Raw genomic sequence first — 18,313 nt, 5'->3', positions numbered from 1 at the left:
GACGGGGACACAGAGGGATCCACAACCAGAGTGCTGATGCACAAACCCATTCACTAACAACCAGAGAAGAATGCAGTGTCAGGCTCCTACTAGGGTAGATTAGGATATTTTCCCATTAGCTGGGACTCGATGCAAAGTACCAAAAGTGTCTCGTGATTATTAGTTTGACTGACAGGTCTCCAAGGAAAGCTGGCCCCGCCCTCTGCCCTCAGGGCTTGCCACTAGGAATCTAAATTTCACTGGCCAGATCTGAAGCCAAAACAAGACCCTGAGAACAGACTGGTGCCAGACTGGTGTGGGCGCTCTTTCAGCCTTCCAGAACCTTCTTGTCTGATGAACAGGGTATGAAAACCAGCAGAAATAGCAAGCCCTAAGGGAAGAACCAGAGATCACCACAGTGGCTCCTCACCAGCAGACCGTGAGTGCTCCCACTTGCCCGTTCCAGAAAGATCTCTGTGACTTCAGTGTACTGGAGCCTTCCTTCTCCCCAGCCCTCCACAAAGAGAGCCACACTGGGTGGAAAGAGAATCCACTCTAAGAGAATCTTAAGAGCTACCTTAGAGGGCTTATATCCTCTGAAACAGTGTGTGGTCTGACTGCAATCGCAGAGCCCACACACCCCCATTAAGAGCACCATAAAAAATTAAAAGCACGCCTAATAATCGTGCCCCATGTATGTGTGCATGGTGCTGGTTCTGCACACCCACCGAGAGACACTTGGTTTGGAGCGCTGAAACAGCACCAGAAATAAAACGTGGCTCTGTTCTATTTTGTAGTTTTCTAGTAGAAAACTGTCCCACAGATGTGAGCGCATTTAACTCCTGCCCAGCTTCCTTGATTGACTGAATCTGAGAGGCTGAGAGAGCTCATTAGTGAAGACCATAAATAACATGTTCTAGACACCAGGGGATAAATCCAAAAGAGGGTGGGGGAACTGTGAAGGCAGCTGCCCAGCTGCCACCAGAACATGTGGCACTGGCACTGTCCCGTGCAGATTTTGCAGACTGTACCCCACTTCAAAGACAAGCTTGGTTTCCCCTTCTTCACTATGCCCTCCTGCCCACTCTACAGTGAAAACCTCCATGAATAGTTACAGACAGGTGTTGACTGAGACATCTACATTCAGACAGGAGGTTGAAAGACACCCACCTACAGGAAACAGTATGACAGTAGCACGCTGGGGGACTGAGGCAGAGTCCTCAACCTGTTACGTGAGATGGCCTCCTACCTCTCTGGGTTCCTTAACAGCCATGTGGGATCAGCCAATCTGAACGATTAGTATAATTTTACTTATTAGTTCTGCTCCTCTCTCTCTCTCTTTCTCTCTCTCTCTCTCTCTCTCTCTCTCTCTCTCTCTTTCTCTCTCTCTCTCTCTCTCTTTCTCTCTCTCTCTCTCTCAACAGGATTTTTGTGTGTAGCCTTGGCACTCGCTTTGTAAACTGGGCTAGCCTTGAACTAACAGAGATCCACCTGCCTCTGCCTTCCGAGCTTCCGAGCGCTGGGACTAAAGGCATTCGCCCCCCACCACCCAGCTATACTTTTTCTCTTAAATTATGCTTTGTTGCTATGTCCAGAATATTAAGACATACAATTTAAGTAAGTTCCTGTTTGTTTACTAATACACTTGAATCCCGGCAGAAAGGTTAGTGTGGACAACATTGATACAGACAGCCCCATTCCCTTATTTGTTCAGACTTCTTTGGAAGAACAGCCATGAGTAAGCGCTGATTTATCACACTGTCCGCACTTAACACTCAGCCCCCAGGCAGGCTGTCCTCAATGGCTCCCTGGTGGCTCCTGGTCCCTGTAGGATCTTTCTGCCCCACCCCCACCCTCAATTCTGCTCTTACCCTTTGCCCTTGGACAGAAGGTTGTGACAGTGGACTTAGGGAAGAGAAGGAGAGGGAAGAGAGTGGGATTGGAGTAGCACGGAACTGTACTTGCCTCTGCTTGGATCAGTCCTTGAAAAGCCAAAGTGGACTGCCCAAGAGGTCTGGGCTATGCCTGGAGAAGACCAATAAATGCCATAAAAAAAGATCAATGCATGTTCACAGGCCAGCAAGGACCCTAATCCCCAAGAGGAGAAAGTATGAGCAAAGCATCCAGGACATTCGACCCAAGAAGAAACAAAATACCACCTTGCTAAGTGCTAAGCCTGCCAGTTAAAACTTCTGAATATCATTTCCCCCTATTAGATAGTTTTATTTGAGAATGATCAATATTCTCTCTTCTGCTGCTTCCAAAAACAACCTTTTAAAAAATATTGTTTGTTGTTCTTTGAGAATTTCATATGCGTACAATGTAATTTTTATCACAATTATCCTTACTCCTCACCTAACCCCTCTCAGTCCCCCCAACCACTTTGTGTGCAGAGTCCAGTTTGAACTGTCCATAGGAGTATGATGCCATCACTGGATTACAGCTGACCTACCAGGGACCATAACCTCAAAGGATGCTGGCTCCCCCTCATCCAGCAGTCATTAGTTGTCATTCAGCAAGGGGTGGTGGCTAGTGAGCCCCTCCCCACTCCATGCTAGAATGGACTGGCTTGGTCTTGTGTGGGTACTATGCCCAGCTGCTGGGTCTCTTTTAGCCTAGACCAGCCTCTAACCTTCAAGCTACCGAGTCGAGTATGACATTGACTTCTGAGATGCCTGCCCGTACCTCCTGAATACTGAATTATAGGTATAAGACACCATTCCCAGTTTATGTGGTGCAGGGGGTGGAACCCAGGGCTTTGTGAGAGAGATAAGCAAGCACTCCACCAACGGAAAGGCATCCTCAGCCCTGAGAACCACACTTTTGAGGATTGCCAGACTGGGGACTGACATGTTTCTGTACTCTGACAGCACTTAGAGTAATGAAATCTAGAGCTCTGGAGATGGACCTGTGTGTAAAGTGCTTGCCTGAAAAAAATGTAAGGACCGGAGTTTGGGATCCCAGAAGCCATTTGAAATCTGGGAGTGTATGATGTCTACTTGGGAAGCAGGGGACCCCTTGTGCAAGCAGCTAAATTGTTGAAGTCCAGGTTCAGTGAGACGCCCTGCATCCTTGCTTTCTTTACTTTTTAAAAAAAGAATTATTTATTTATTTATTTATTTATTTATTTATTTATTTATTTGTTATATATGTGTACACTGTAACTGTCTTCAGACACACTAGAAGAGGGCATCAGATCCCAAGACAGATTGTTGTAAACCATCACATGGTTGCTGGGAATTGAACTCAGGACCTCTGGAAGAGCTGTCAGTGCTCTTAACCACCGAGCCATCTCTCCACACCCCCCCTCCCCCCGTAGTTTGCTTTCTATTGTGGTGATAACCACCACAACCAAGAGCAACCCAGAAAGGAAGGGGTTTATTTCCTCTTACAGCGTATAGTCTATCATGAAGGCAAGTCTGGGCAGGAACTCGGAGCAGGAACCTGGAATGCAAGGCAGAAACCATGGAGGAGAACTGCTTGCTGGCTCGCTCTCGGGCTCTGGTTCAATTACCTTCCTTATATTTCCTGCTCAGAAGTGGCACCACCCACAGTGGGATGGGCCCTCCCACCCACACCAGTTGTCAATCAAAATGTCCTAGGGACTTACTTGCCTACAGGCAATCTGATGGGGGCATTTCCTTCTTCCCAGATGACTCTAGTTTAGTTCAAGTTGAGAAAAACTTACAACCAGCATGCTCTCCCTCAATAGACAAAACAGAGAGCTAGGGGGAAGACACCAGATGTCAACCTCTGGCCTCCACACACATGTACATACATGCATGCACACAGGTCCACCATACAGAGAGAGGGGGGTAGAGAAAGAGAGAGAGAGAGAGAGAGAGAGAGAGAGAGAGAGAGAGAGAGAGAGACCCCATAGGGATGAAGAAGAAGAAGAGCAAATCAACTCTTTTTCTCAATAACTGTGGAAACTGCTGCTATTATAACCTCTGCTTCGCAGACAGAGAAGCAGATTTACAGAATGAAACCTGCCCAAGGACAAATAATGCTGGCCTGAAGCAGGAATTTCAACCCAGATCACTGAGCCCAAGGTCTGTGTCCATATCTATTATGCTTCTCTGCTCCAAAGCCTTAAAGTCCCTCACCAGTCATTGTTCTTGAAATAAATCACCCCAAGAAAGAAATTAGAGACGCAAGAATGATAAATACTTTTAAATGGCCTATATACACGGAGAATCGCGAACACCCCATGTGTTTGCAATAGCATAAACAAACGATAAAACAGCTGAGGTGTCCATCAATACCCACCTTCGAAGAATTTTTAATAGCAGTAAAATATCAATAACACATTAAATGTATAAAGGCTAGGTATCGATACTTAAAGTCACTAACCAATCAAACCTGAGTTCCATCCCTAAAATCCACATGGTGGAAGGAGAGAAGAGTCCCACGTGTCATCTTCTGCCCTCCATGTGCAAACTGTAGTATGTGTGCACTCCACACACACAATCAGATAAGTGTAACTTTTGACGATGGGTATTGAACCACACAGACTGTGGCCCCCAGGAAATCTCTCCGTGTTGTGATGGAAGTGATCTTTGATTGATAATGACCAGGTGACTATTTCAGATAGATAGCGGAGTCACTGCACACGTTCACTCAACCAACACCGTGCATTCAACAAACGTGTACCGCTATGTGTGTCCATCAGAAATAAGAAACACCTGGGAGTGGTGGCACATGCCTACTGTAGCGGCAGCACTCAAGAGGTGAAGGCGGGAGGATTCTGAGCTTGAGGCTAGCCTGTGCTACATAACAAAACCTTGTCTCAAGACAAACAACAGAGGGAGCAGCCATCTTTGAGCAGTCAGACAGGAACACCCACGGGGTTTGTTTTCTTCCTTCTGAACTCTCCAAAGTCTGTGAGATTAATTTACTTTACTCATCCATAAAAGTCATGCATTTTATCAAAACCACAGAAGCTGTGGAGACACTCCCTTCCTAAGGCAGGCTAGGTTCATCAGTGGGAAGGGAAGATCTGGCTGTGGATGGAGAGCAGGGACTTGACAGAACTGCCTCTCCTGCATTCTCTCTCCTCTATTAAACCCGGGTGAGGTCACAGGGAAAAGCTTGAGAGGGTCCTCTGCTTGCTTTAGAAAGAAGAGGAGCATTGGTGAGCCATCCCTCTGCAGGGTATGATGGAGCAACAGTCTCACTACCCACTGAGGCTGGTGGCTCATGAGAGAAACCCAAGAGCTGGTGCATGGATCCAAGAATTGACAGGACCAAGAGTGGAGCCAGTCCAACATGGGGAAAGGAAGGAGGAAGGGAAAGCCCCATTGAGGACTTTTCCCATCCCTCAGTGGGCTACTACTGTAACTGTTCATTTTTGCTGCTTTAATGGGTACTTTTGCCTACCATGTTCTCCACCTCCATCCCATCTAACCCCACAACACTAGGTAGGCAAGAAAGAAGGTTGAAGGGAGAGAAGGTGTCGGTCTCATTAGACTTGCATTAGTTCTTGCTGATCAGGGGCGCTGAGTTCCTAGAGGTAAGTTTGGTCTCCATTGTCAGGATATCCAATCTCTTCTTCTCATCAACTTTGCTCACGACCATGTGACAAACCACAACAACAGCAACCAGCGGGAGGAGGGGGAGCAGCAGAGCAGCCTCCTCCCTCCTCAGGGCTCTGGCATTTATACCCCCTCCGAAGAGTCCCCAGAATTCCAGATGTAAACCATCTTCAGCTGGCAAAAATCATACACACTGCCAGAGCACGAGACAAGTCATAGTCAGCCTCTATGGACAATCTGAAGTGGCCCCATGTCCACAGCTGGGATTAAAGCAAAGATATATTCACATGACATAACTGACTTTTTTTAAAAAATCACTTATTTTATGTATATGAGTACACTGTATCTGTCTTAGACACACCAGAAGAGGACATCAGATCCCATTACAGATGGTTGTGAGCCACCACGTGGTTGCTGGGAACTGAACTCAGGACTTCTAGGAAGAACAGTCAAGTGCTCTTAACCTCTGGGCTATCTCTCCAGCCTGCCCACCTTATCCTTTAAGATGGGGGTTTCTCAGTGCGCCTGGAGTTTGATGTTCCAGCTAGACTGGCTGGCCACTGAATCCCTGGGGTCTTTCTCCAGTCCCTCATGCTGGCGTTATAGATACATACTACCATGCCCAGATCTCCTTTGGGAAAGCTGGGAATCCAAACTCAGACCCTCACACTGCACGGTTTTCTGAACTGTGTTCCAAGTCACCGTTTAAATCGTTTCAATGGGGTTTGGGGATTTAGCTCAGTGGTAGAGCTCTTGCCTAGCAAGCGCAAGGTCCTGGGTTCGGTCCTCAGCTCCGAAAAAAAAAAAAGATAAAATAATAAATTGTTTCAATGTATTGCCATGCGTCATTTAAAAATACTGCTCCTAATTCTGTCACCTCATGGTAAGAACTCTTAGATGTAAGAAACACAGAGGGCTTTCCCATACAGCCATGAACAAAGAATTGTTGTAGGTGCCAGTGGCTGGGACTGAGGTAGGGAGTCAACCCTAGTGTTAGTAGAGGGGATGTGGACATTTCAGTAGCCTCTGCTGGGTGGAGAGCTGACAAAGGGAGAATGAGGCAGGGCATGAAGATGAGGAGATACTGCAGGGGACCCTGGCTTCCCTCATTCCTCAGCATGCGAGAGAGAGCCTCCCTAGTAATACAAAATCATTTTGAGGTGCAGAACAGCTGACACCTGTCACCACCTTCCATTTCTGACCACAGGAGGCCACAGAGAAAGTGATCTCCCTGGGATGGAGCCATTGGCAACAACCTTGTGTCCTCAGGAATGCACACAAACCACCAGAAACGAAACCCCCAATGAAACCACCTGGTCTTCAGAGCATGTGACTAAATACACGTATATCTCCATCTCCCTGGTCATCTGTTCACTGGGACTGGTTGGGAACGGCCTTTTGATATGGTTCTTGATTTTCTGCATCAAGAGGAAGCCATTCACCATCTACATCCTACATCTCGCCTTTGCTGACTTCATGGTCCTCCTCTGTTCATCCATCATTCAGCTAGTGAACACTTTCCACATTTACGATTCCACCTTAGTGAGCTATGCTGTCCTCTTCATGATTTTCGGCTACAACACGGGCCTGCACCTCCTCACGGCCATCAGCGTGGAGCGCTGCCTCTCGGTGCTTTACCCGATCTGGTACCACTGCCGACGCCCGAAACACCAGTCCACTGTGGCCTGTACGCTGTTGTGGGCCCTCTCTGTTCTTGTGTCTGGTTTGGAAAACTTCTTCTGCATTCTGGAAGTGAAGCCCCAGTTCCCAGAATGCCGATACGTGTACATATTTTCCTGTACCTTGACTTTCCTGGTCTTCGTCCCTCTCATGGTCTTCTCGAACTTGATACTCTTCATCCAAGTCTGCTGTAACCTGAAGCCACGTCAACCAGCCAAACTCTATGTGATCATCATGGCCACCGTCATCCTGTTCCTTGTCTTCGCCATGCCCATGAAGGTGTTGCTTATCATTGGCTACTATTCCAATTCCACTGATGCTTCTGTATGGAAATCTCTCCCCTACCTGAACATGCTCTCCACTATAAACTGCAGCATCAACCCAATTGTCTACTTTGTGGTAGGCAGTCTGAGGAGGAAGAGGAGTAGGAAGTCCCTAAAAGAAGCACTACAGAAGGTCTTTGAGGAAAAGCCAGTGGTGGCCTCGAGGGAGAATGAGGTACAATTCTCCCTGCCCTTATGACCTTCTGCTAGGACATCCCCAAATATAACACTGTTATGAAACCACTTCTCTAAGTTCCCACCTGGTGGCTCGCTAAGATTAAAGTCCTTCGTCCCTCCTGGAAATAGATGACACCGAGGCACACTGTGCACATAACATGCTTGGCCACGGAGAACTTAACCGGAGCATTTTTTTTTCTAATGATGAAGATTGGATCTTGGCTGGGCTAGTGCTAGGCTAGTACTCTAGCCCAGAGACCTGGCCCTGGCCTGACCCTATCTTCCCAGCACTAAGCTCTGTGTATCCTAAACACTGTCACATGTCATCAATCTTCCTGTCAATCTTATGAGCCACTGTTGTTAATCCATTGCTGCAGATAAAGGTAAGAGGTTAGAAAGGCTCTAAGATATGGGTGGTGCTGAGCCAGACTGGGTTTCGGAAGGAGTTTGCCCTTCAAATCTGTCCTTGAGACCATAATACCCAAGGCAGTCTTTGAGAGGTACTATCAACTGTCTACGGGTGCTATCGATACTGCTCAAGCTCCTCTCCCTTGGCCTCCTCTATCTTGTGCTTTGGATGCCTCAAAGGCAGACATGTTATTCCAAATAAGGGACATCCATGCTACCTTATAAAGCATCTTCACTATCCACACCTTGACACTCCATCATGGGGCCAGATGAGAGAGGAATGGGACGTCCCACAAGTCCTTTAAAGATGTCATCCAATGAGCATTAGAGGGACCCTCAACAAGGCTGAGTAGAGCTTGGCTTAAGCATGGAAATTTCCACTTTGTCTTCCTGCCTTCCTTTCTCTCCCCTCCTACCCACCCACATCTCTCTCCTCTGGTTTTCTTTCTTTCTTTTTTTTTCTAAAGATTTATTCATTTATTCTATATAAGTACACTGTAGCTGTCTTCAAACACACCAGAAGAGGGCATCGGATTCCATTACAGATGGTTGTGAGCCACCATGTGGTTGCTGGGATTTGAACTCAGGACCTCTGGAAGAGCAGTCGGTGCTCTTAACTGCTGAGCCATCTCTCCAGCCCCTCCTCTGGTTTTCTTATATCCTCAGTTTTTTTGAGACAAGGTCTTGATGTAGCTCAGCCTGGCCTCCAACTTTCAATGCTCCTGCCTCAGGCTCCTGACAGCTGGTTTTACAGACATGTCCCAGCACCCCCAGCTTCCAATCTTTCGGCCTTCCACAGTCCTTGTTCCCTTTGCTTAAATATGAGCTGCTTGGACGCCTAGGAACAACACGCAATGCATTTTTGTTGCAAAATGTGTACAAAACAGACCCACGTTCTCTCTCAGCTCTGTCCGCAACTACTACATACACCACCTCCTACCGTACCATCCTTTCATCCCTCCCCCTCTTTGCTGAGCAGCTGATTGGAAATACTGCTTCTGGTTCTTCTGAAATGGCATGTTTTCTCTTTTTTATTGCAAAGAAAACATTCCTCGGTAGTCTTGAGGCACTGTAGATGGGCTTTGCTATTTTAAGGTCGGTCCCAGTTTCTTCCCAGCACTATTAATAAATTTTGCTCATCTGGCCATTTTCTTACTGGGAGAATAAACCCAGAATGCAACTAGATTTAAAAAAATAAGTCCTTAAATGTAAACCCAACAGGACCAGGGATCGTACTGAATGCTCTAGCATTCGGAGGCTTTGTGCCTGTTCCAACTATGATGAGAAGTTCCATCTATAACAAATCACGAATTGGAAAATGTTTCCTCATAAATATGACAGCAGGATAATACCCCCCCCCCTTAACATATGGAATGCTCAACTAAACTAAGAATAAAAATGGCGGGATATCAAGAGTTAAATGGGTAAAAGGTTAAATGGTGGGTGGTTTATAATCCCACTGAAAATAAGCAAAAATAGTCAGAAGTGTTTGAACTCATTACCAAAACAATAAGACAACAGAACGGAGGTACCCATTAATATCCATAACAGAAACGCTCTGGGGTGGAAGCAGGAGGCTTTCTGTGAGTTTGACGCCATTCTAAGCAACCTAGTGAGAGCCTGTCTTAAAATAAATAATAAAATAAAATATATGAATGTCGTTTTAGCCCATACACATGGCAAAGCTGTATATGTGTATGTGTGTGGTGCTGAGGAACAAACCCATGGCTTCATATGCTAGGCAAACACTTGGTCCTGATCCATAACCCCAGACGAGTGTGACTGTTGGTGAGAGGGGCCTCTTCACACACCACAGAGGCTCTGTTTGTGGCTTCCAACTCACTCCATCCTGAAATGAGTCTGGTTTGCTGAGTTTCATGCTGGGAAGAGAAGTAGATCTTTCCTTTGGCCCTGCTGCTGAGCTAAGAGAGTGTCTTGTCATTAACCTGGGAGTACAACCTTACGTCCGAACCCTGGGCGGCTTCAGAGCTAAAAGCCAGAAAACATCATTCCTTCCTTGACCGGCACTTTGCTTCAAAAACTTGCGCTTCTTCGATGGAGTGTATTTTGGCTTGCTCTGAGAAATGTTGTAAGGGACTGTCACGGTGACCTTACACCTGAATTTGACAACGGGATGTAGCTGAGAATCCCTCATTTCACAGTGTCCCTCTTGATCCCAGGATCAGCAGATAATCAGCTTCTAATCCTGTGAAACCACGAGAGTGACACCGATAGCCTCGCATTTTTCTCCTTTTTGTTCTTAAAGTAAAAAAGCCAGAAAAACAAACTATGACCCTCGAGCCCAAAGCAATGCCAGAGAGCCGCTCTCTGGGTTGTGCTTTCCCCTTCACTCTGCCCGAGTTGAAGGCAGTTACCTATTTCAACCTCCAGGGGTCCCTCGCTCTGCTTTAGAGAACCACTTTTCCGACAGAAGCTTCCCTGAGAACTGAATTTGAAGGAGGCTCTTTGAAAGAGGGGGGACGTTGTGTGGGATCTGGAGGCTTCATGGACTCTGCCCTTTCCTAACTCTCATTCCACGTCAACTCAGGGCAATGAAAATGTCCTATTCTGTATCACTGGGGATCAGAGAAACACCAAATGTCTGTCACCAAATGTATGTGTGTCTCTGTGTTAGTAACTATGGCGACATGGCTCAGTAGGTAAAGGTGCTTGCGGCCGAGCTCGATGACCTGAGTTGTATTCCACATGGTGGTAACATAGAACCGACCTTTGCAAGTTGTCCTCTAACCTCCACACATGTGCTGTGGCATGTGTGCACACCCCCACCCCCGCACAAATAAGTAAATAATATAAATACTTAAAAAATTAAATAGCAGAATTTAATCAAAAAATGTCTATGGTCCCATATAAAAGGAGATGATGTCATATACTATTATAACACTGTTATCATTTAGTCAGTTATAAATACTATTAGAATACTGTTATTGCATATATTCACTTATAAACAATTGTAAATTCACTTATAAAAAGTTGTGAAGATTTATTTATTATGCATATAGTGTTTTACCCATGTGTATGCCTACTTGCCAGAAGAGGGCACCAGATCTTAGGATTACAAGACACCGTGCAGTTACTGGGAATTGAACTTGGGAGCTCTGAAAGAACAGCCAGTGTTCTTAACCCCCGAACCATCTCTCCAGCCTGTAAATGCTTCTTGACCATGCACCGTCTGTGGCTTTGTCCAAGGTGCTAAGAAAGATGCATAGTAAACCTGTATTTTTCTGGGTCCCGTCAGCCTCTAGGCCAGTGGTTCTCAAACTTCCTAGTGCTACAAGCCTTTAATATAGCCTCATGTTGTGGTGACCTCCAACCATAAAATTATGTTCATTGAAACTTCCTGACTGCAATTATGCTTGTTAATGAATCATACTATAAAAGCCGATATTTCTTAGGAGACCCATGTGAAAGGGTCCTTCTACCTCCCAACCCACAGGCTGAGACCCACTGCTGTAAGCTGATCAATCCCTGACCGAAGCCAAGGCCTGAGTTCCATCTCTCTTCAACTCTAGAGCGTTTCAGACATTCAAGAGGCACACGTCTTCTAGAGGACCCGAGTCAGCTAATTTACAACTGTCTGTAGCACTAGCTACAAAATCCAATGCCTGTGTCCTCTGACCTTCATGGGCATGTGAGTTCACATGCTCATACCCTCATGTGCATGTACCCGCGCGCGCGCGCGCGCGCGCGCGCACGCACACACACACACACACACACACACACACACACACACACGCCACATAATTAAAATAATAAAAAATAAATCTGTAAAAATGAACAGCCTAAACAACATGGTGGCACACACCTTTAATCTCCCCAGCACTCGGGAGGCAGAGGCAGGCAGATCTCTATGAGTTCGAGGCCAGCTTGGTCTACAGAGTGAGTTCCAGGACAGCCAGTGCTACACAGGGAAACCATGTCTAGAAAAACCATAAGAACAAACGAACAAACAAACAAACAAAATGCCACAAGGCAGCATGAGACAGTGCTATCCTATTCTTTGCTGCAGCTGACTGACCTTGCCTGACCTTAGTTAAGGAGGAAACACAGGGGCTCTTACACACTCCCTGGCCACTATAAAAGGATAAAATTGGAGAGGAAAAGCAGAGCAAGCTCCTGGGTGCTTTTCCCTGCCTCTGGGCAGTAAAAAAGAAAGCAGGCCTTAGCAGGAGTGGGCCCACGTGAGTTTTCCTTGCCCTTGCCCAGAGCCAAAATAATCGGACTGTTCTGGAATTTGGGGGGGGGGGCTGTTTTTCCAGGCTAAGGCCCAAAAATTACTGGAGTGGAGGCACAGGGGAGGTACCAGGAGCAGGGTGAGGTCCTGACTGTGGAAGTGGCAGTGTCAGAGGCCTGCTCCTCAGGTGCTGGTCACTCACTCTCCAGGTAAGTCTGGAGCATGCCTGGCTCTGAACATTGCCTTAAGCAACAACAAGGGAGAGACAGATGGCAATCTGTGTTGCTGGGAGGATTAAAATTGAGTGATTAAATACTTTGTTTTTTTTTAGCTTATTATTATTAATGATGATGATGATGGTGATGATGATGACAATGATGATGGGGTTTCACTATTTAGCCCTAGTCAGTTTCAAAACTCACCAGGCCACCCCAGGGCTGGGATTAATAGTTCTTAACGGGTTGGGGATTTAGCTCAGTGGTAGAGCACTTGCCTAGCAACCGCAAGGCCCTGGGTTTGGTCCCCAGCTCTGAAAAAAAAAAAAAAAGAAAAAAAATAGTTCTTATCTTTCCTGAGACAAGAAACTCAGGCTGGTCTTGGACTCAGCAAGTAGTGGAAAATGGTCTTTAACTCCTTCCTGGTGCTCCTGTCTCTGTCTCTAAAATAACTTTGAAGAAAGTATCTCAAGTGAGTGAGAATGTGGTAGACTGTTGGATTAGCATGAATGAAGCACGTAACAGGTGACTGTAGTCCCAGGGCTCAGAAGGTGGAACCAGGGGCTGCAGGGATGGCTCAGTGGTTAGGAGCACTTGCTAGTCTTCCAGAGAACCAGGTTTGGATTTCCAGCGGCAGCTCACAACCCTCTTTCTGGCCTCTGCGGGCAATGCACAAGCACGGTGCAGACATGCGTGCCAATAAAACACCCACCATACATGTAAGATAAGTCATGCTTTTTACAGGGTGGAAACAGAAAGAATAAGGAGCTCAAGGTCATCCTTGGCTATGTAGCAGATTTGAGGCCCCTTGAGACCTTGGCCAAAGGCCTTACTGGGCAGGGATGCTCAGAATGGAGGTGGCCATTGGGGAGACAGCTTCTACCTGCATTCAAATGAGGGCTGAAGGGAGTAATTGGGCTCAGCTACAGAGACATCAGACCCTTCACACTTGGAAACAACGTTTGCAGTTAGAGTCTGGAGGGAGTAGCTCAGAGGGATGTCAGGAGATGGAGAACTTGTTAACTGCCCTTTAGTGGGTACCAGAGCGCCTGACCTGCTAATCTGACTGAATGGAATGCAACAGAATTTTTAAAAATGGGGGTCTGGGAGAGGTTGGGGAGGTGAATCAGGATCCAGTAGCCTTACAGGAGGGAGTGGTAGCCCTTTGGATTGGTAGGAACGGAAGTGATAAAGTCACAGGGCCCAGCACCTCCCTGTACCAGACCTAAGAATACAAGATGGCTGAACTAAGTATCTGTGAGGAGAAGAAGAGACCTTTAACAGCTGGTTCAGGGACAGTGATAGACTTCCCACCATAAGGTGCCAGGTGGTGCCAATGACTGCTTTGGCCAGTCCAGACAGACTACAAATGTGTGTGGGAGGGGGTGACTTAACAGTGGAAACACTGACCTGTAGCTCCCTGCTGAGCAGTCTAGTCACATCTTGCAGACACCAGTCACTACCACAGAGCCAGACCTGGAAGCCTCATCTGACAAGGCCCTTCTTCAGGTCACACACTGTGCATGGCTCCACCATACTCCACACGCGTCCCCTGGAGTGGCCAGTCCCGGGTTCAGACCCTGCTCAGCTCTGTACCTCAGAGCAACTTTCTCAGCTTCAGGTCCTTCCTCATCTGCGGGAGGACAATGACAGGCCTGAGGGACTCACGGCTATCACTGAACGTGTCTGCCACAGCAAGTGCCAGCAGAGGGTCACCGTAGTGCACAGTTCTTAAGTTTTCACTTCCTCACCTTTTGGGGATTCTCTGCCATATTTTGAGGAACCCTTTGTTTGCCTAACCCAGGGAGTACAACACGAGGTGGTTGAGCACACTGTCTGGGCAAGCAACGACCAGGTGCCAGACGGACATGCTCCCAGCATGGGCTCTAGATTCGATGACCCATTTTACTGAACCAATTTCTTCTTTTACTTTGTCAGATGTGTTTCACGGATTGTCTTTCAATTCCACGGCATGTATCTATGGCAGCAGGGCACCCACTCGCCTTCCACAGGAGTCCTACTGCCCACGGCCCTTTCAGTGTCACATGACTTCACCACAGCCATGGGTAGAACATATCATGCAAGCTTTGCACCAGACTTGCTATCCCCCAACACACGCTGTGCCTACCAAGGCTGCCCAAAACACAGACTCCCCCCATAACATTTAGTCCCCTGGGGGACTAAAGAGATGGCACAGTGACTAACAGCACACGGACTAGAAGGAGCTGCAATGCTTCATCCGTACACACACTTCCTGCATGTGCCATGGCTTCCTTCGGGAAATAAAGGGTGATTATTCTCATAATTCCTCAGCATGCATTTGTCCATCGGTTCTGTGTCCTTGGATTGTATTAGAGCGTTTGATTCTAAAATTCTGAAATTTGAATTGTTTAGATTTTTATCTCTAAAAAAAAATGTAACAGGAATTTTGGCTTAGCGTTGGGACAGAATTCCAACAGTTTCTGAAATGGCCCCAAGCATAGCTCTCTGCCACTTTGTTCTATAAATTTATATAAAGTACCATCCCCACAAGCTGACAATTGTAAAATCAAAATATCAGCTGGTTCTGAAAAACACTCAAATATTCAGCCAACATTCAGTTCTCCGAGCAAATATAAACAAGCAGTTATCTCGTTAGTTTGCAAATTTGTCTTCATTTTAATATTAAAATTGTATGTGTGCCAAGGGGGAAATATGATTAGTAAAGATTTTAGTTGGGTTTTGTTTTGTGAGACAGATTCTCACTCTATAGCTGTGGTTGGCCTCTAACTCAGAGATCTGCCTTCCTATGTGCTGGGAGTAGAGGAATGCACCCCTCCACGGCGTAAATGCTTGATCTGTATACTTCATGGATTTACATGCCTGAGATCATCTGAAAATATCTGGGGTGAAAATGGGCTCAGCGGGAGAAAAAAGTCTAAGAAACTTGTTCTAGTTGATGATAATAATAAAAAGAAAATCACAGGAGACCCATTTCTAGCCTGTGTAACCTTCTCCTGCTGTAACACTTAAAGCCTTCCCTGGGGTACTGAAGAGATGGCTCAGTGGTTAAGAACACCCACTGCTCACCCCAGGTCAGTTCCCAGCAGGTACAGCAGGCAGCTTCCAAGCCACTGGCAAGTCCGGTTCTAGTGGATCTGACATCTTCTGGACTCTCAAAAGCTTTCATGGGGGCTGGGGATTTAGCTCAGTGGTAGAGCGCTTACCTAGGAAGCGCAAGGCCCTGGGTTCGGTCCCCAGCTCCGGAAAAAAAAAAAAAAAAAAGAACCAAAAGCTTTCATTCCTGGATAGATGGTCACAGAGTCCCCCTGGACGTGTCGCACTACTCGGGGCACCATAGGGTGAAAAAACAAAGCTGGGTAAAGGCCAAAAAGGGATGGAGAACTTTGTTGGACATGGTGGTCAGGCTGTGCAGGAATGGCATTTGAGCAAAAACCTGGCTGAGGTGTAGTCACATGACTTAGACGAGCGTGGTTTAGAAAGTCTATGTTGAAGTTCTGTTGGTGCCAAAATGCCTGGAAAGGGCTCCCACCAATCCAGGACCGGGTAGTGTAGGCATAAACATCCCTCACAGCATCTGGCTCAGGAGAGTGGTTGCTAAAATTAAAAGGGAGGAAGGGGTCATGTCCTGTATTGCGAAGCTCTAAACAGTGCTTGCTTGTGGGAGATCCCCTAAGGGGACACTGTATTTGAGATTGGGGTTGCTGGGTAGTGCCTCTGGGAGGTGAGGAAGGTACAGGAAGTAAGGCCTGATGGGAGGTGCCTGAGCCTGTGGTCTTCAAGGTGCACTTACACTTCCCCTCCCACCATGACATGACTTCTTCAGGAGAGGAAACCAACTGGGCCTCCTGCAACCTTGAACTTCCTAAACTGGCACCTCACCGTTCCTCTTTAGTAAGTCAGTGAGTGGCCTCAGGTACTTGAAAGCACTGTGACACTAAGGAATACCAGATCACTTGGTCAGAGGTCGCCAGGCAGAGCAGTCTGACATCCCACAATACTGCCTGAAAATGAATGTATAAAACCAGAATGGGGTGTGGGGGATGGGCATTGTGATTTTTGACTGAGGGTCTCTGCCCCTCCCCCTCTGGCTATGCTGCCTGTCAATCATCTCGGGGGAGAACAGGCTTGCCCAAAGAGTCAAATTCTTGGCTTCTGGGCTTAATTTATTTAGGGTTTTGGAAAGCTGGAGAGGAGGCAATGGGATGAGTGCCAAAATGCCTGGACTCCCAGAAGCGGGCTCTTGAGAGAGGCTTTATTTGGTTTATTTTTTTCACAGTTCTAAAAACTTAGCATGACCTGTTCATGGCAGACCTCCTACATTCTGAAGAGTTTCAGTGAAGTTCTGAAGAGGGGGGAACAAAATCATGTTGATAGAATAGTACATTTCCATCCAAACAGAGATGAAGTGTCCAAGCAGCTGGGCTGGTGGGAAGCGGGGGCCAGTGGGCCGCAGGCCCTTGTGGGCAGCAGACTAGAGAGGCCTCGAAACTATGTGGGATCCCCTTTGAAAACCCCACATCCAGATACAAGGCCATGTGGAAATGGGCTGGCACCCAAGGTTAATGGAGTTCTGTCGCCCATGTGGCAGGTGGCTGTCAAGAAAACAGAAGCCACCTGTGGGGAGGTGACACATGCTTTGGTCCTAGAGATGAGAAAACAAAAAGTCAAATGACCTTTGATCCTGGTGGATCTCTGTGAGTTCAAGGTCAGCCTGCTGGTCTACATAGTAAGTTCTAGGACAGGCAGGGATACAACAGTCCCTGCTCTCAAAAAAAAAAAAAAAAAAAAAAAAAACAAAAAAAAAAACAAACAAAAAAAACCCCACAAAAACCATCCAACGGGATGGGAAGCCACCTAAGACCACAGATTTCACCCAGGCTCCTTAGAGAAGTGGAGGGAAGATAAGATGGTGTTACCAGGGTCGGGAGGCTGTGTGGACACTGCCTTGAGACAAAAGGGTCAGGGGAAAGGGGGTTGGTTGTATTAGCCAGCTCCTGCAGACATCCTTCATCTCCACAGGTCCCCACTGACTAACTCCTGCTGGTAACAGTAGGCATGTCACCAAGGAGGTGGCCTCTATCAAGGGACAGTGAAATGAGAGTATCAGGGCAAACAGGCTCAGAACCAGGCTCACCCTGGGGGGGGCGCCATGTCAGCCCTGATGTAACCAAGATGTAGGGTGGGGTGACCTCCAAACTAGAGCCTACCTATGATCTCAGTAAAAGATGGTAATGCATGACCATGGGGACCAGATGAGACACGGTCTCCACAGATTTGTGGGGAAAGGGAGGAGCGCAGAGAGGGCCTGCTGTTTTCAGGCAGCAACACAACCACCTTAGCCCAGAGAGCAGAGGTTGATTCGAAGGAGAAGGGAGTTGGGGAAGGAAAAGGATAAGACTCCTGAGAGATGACATTCAACCCCGAGTCCCTGCGAGTCTGGGGTGAGGAGACGACTTCTCAGCTCTTGAGAGGAAATGATAACACCTCTCTCTTCGTCTCGGAAAACTGAGGCTTTAAAAGCACTCTGGCGAGATGGCTCTGTCCAGTCTTCCAGCAGTAATCATTAGTGCAGCGCCTGCTGCCATGTAACTGAATTTCACATGTGCTGCTCGGCTGGGGCAGGACCAGCAGGAGCAGAGCCCTGGGAGTCGCACGCATGGACATGCCTCCCCCAGCGTGGGTGATCTACATCACTCCATTCTGTGACAGTGCCTCAGGCTTTTCCTTCACATCTGTCTGCAATCCCTCATGCTGACCTGTTCTCCTGGAGCCCAGGAGGCCTTACCATGCTTTGCACCCCAG

At 47.2% G+C, this 18,313-nt stretch overlaps 1 protein-coding gene across 2 annotated transcripts; it reads left to right on the top strand.

Annotated features, from left to right (window-relative positions):
• The first annotated feature begins 237 nt into the window (after nucleotides 1-237).
• Mas1l (MAS1 proto-oncogene like, G protein-coupled receptor) lies at nucleotides 238-11,790 on the top strand. 2 transcript variants are annotated; one of them, XM_006227882.5, is made up of 2 exons: nucleotides 238-418; nucleotides 6,721-11,790. In XM_006227882.5, the coding sequence occupies exon 2, from the start codon at nucleotides 6,750-6,752 to the stop codon at nucleotides 7,713-7,715; it is 966 nt and encodes a 321-aa protein (XP_006227944.1). In that variant the 5' UTR covers nucleotides 238-418; nucleotides 6,721-6,749; the 3' UTR covers nucleotides 7,716-11,790.
• Nucleotides 11,791-18,313: the final 6,523 nt, after the last annotated feature.

This window comes from Rattus norvegicus, chromosome 1 (genome assembly GCF_036323735.1).
Source record: "Rattus norvegicus strain BN/NHsdMcwi chromosome 1, GRCr8, whole genome shotgun sequence".
In the NCBI taxonomy this organism is placed as follows: domain Eukaryota; kingdom Metazoa; phylum Chordata; class Mammalia; order Rodentia; family Muridae; genus Rattus; species Rattus norvegicus.
The sequence above is the reverse complement of the archived record's forward strand: the minus strand, read 5'-3'. Positions and strand labels throughout refer to the sequence as shown.

What these genes read in the sequence shown, in the direction of transcription:
- Mas1l (XM_006227882.5), top strand. Translation starts at nt 6,750, where the DNA reads ATGGAGCCATTGGCAACAACCTTGTGTCCTCAGGAATGCACACAAACC.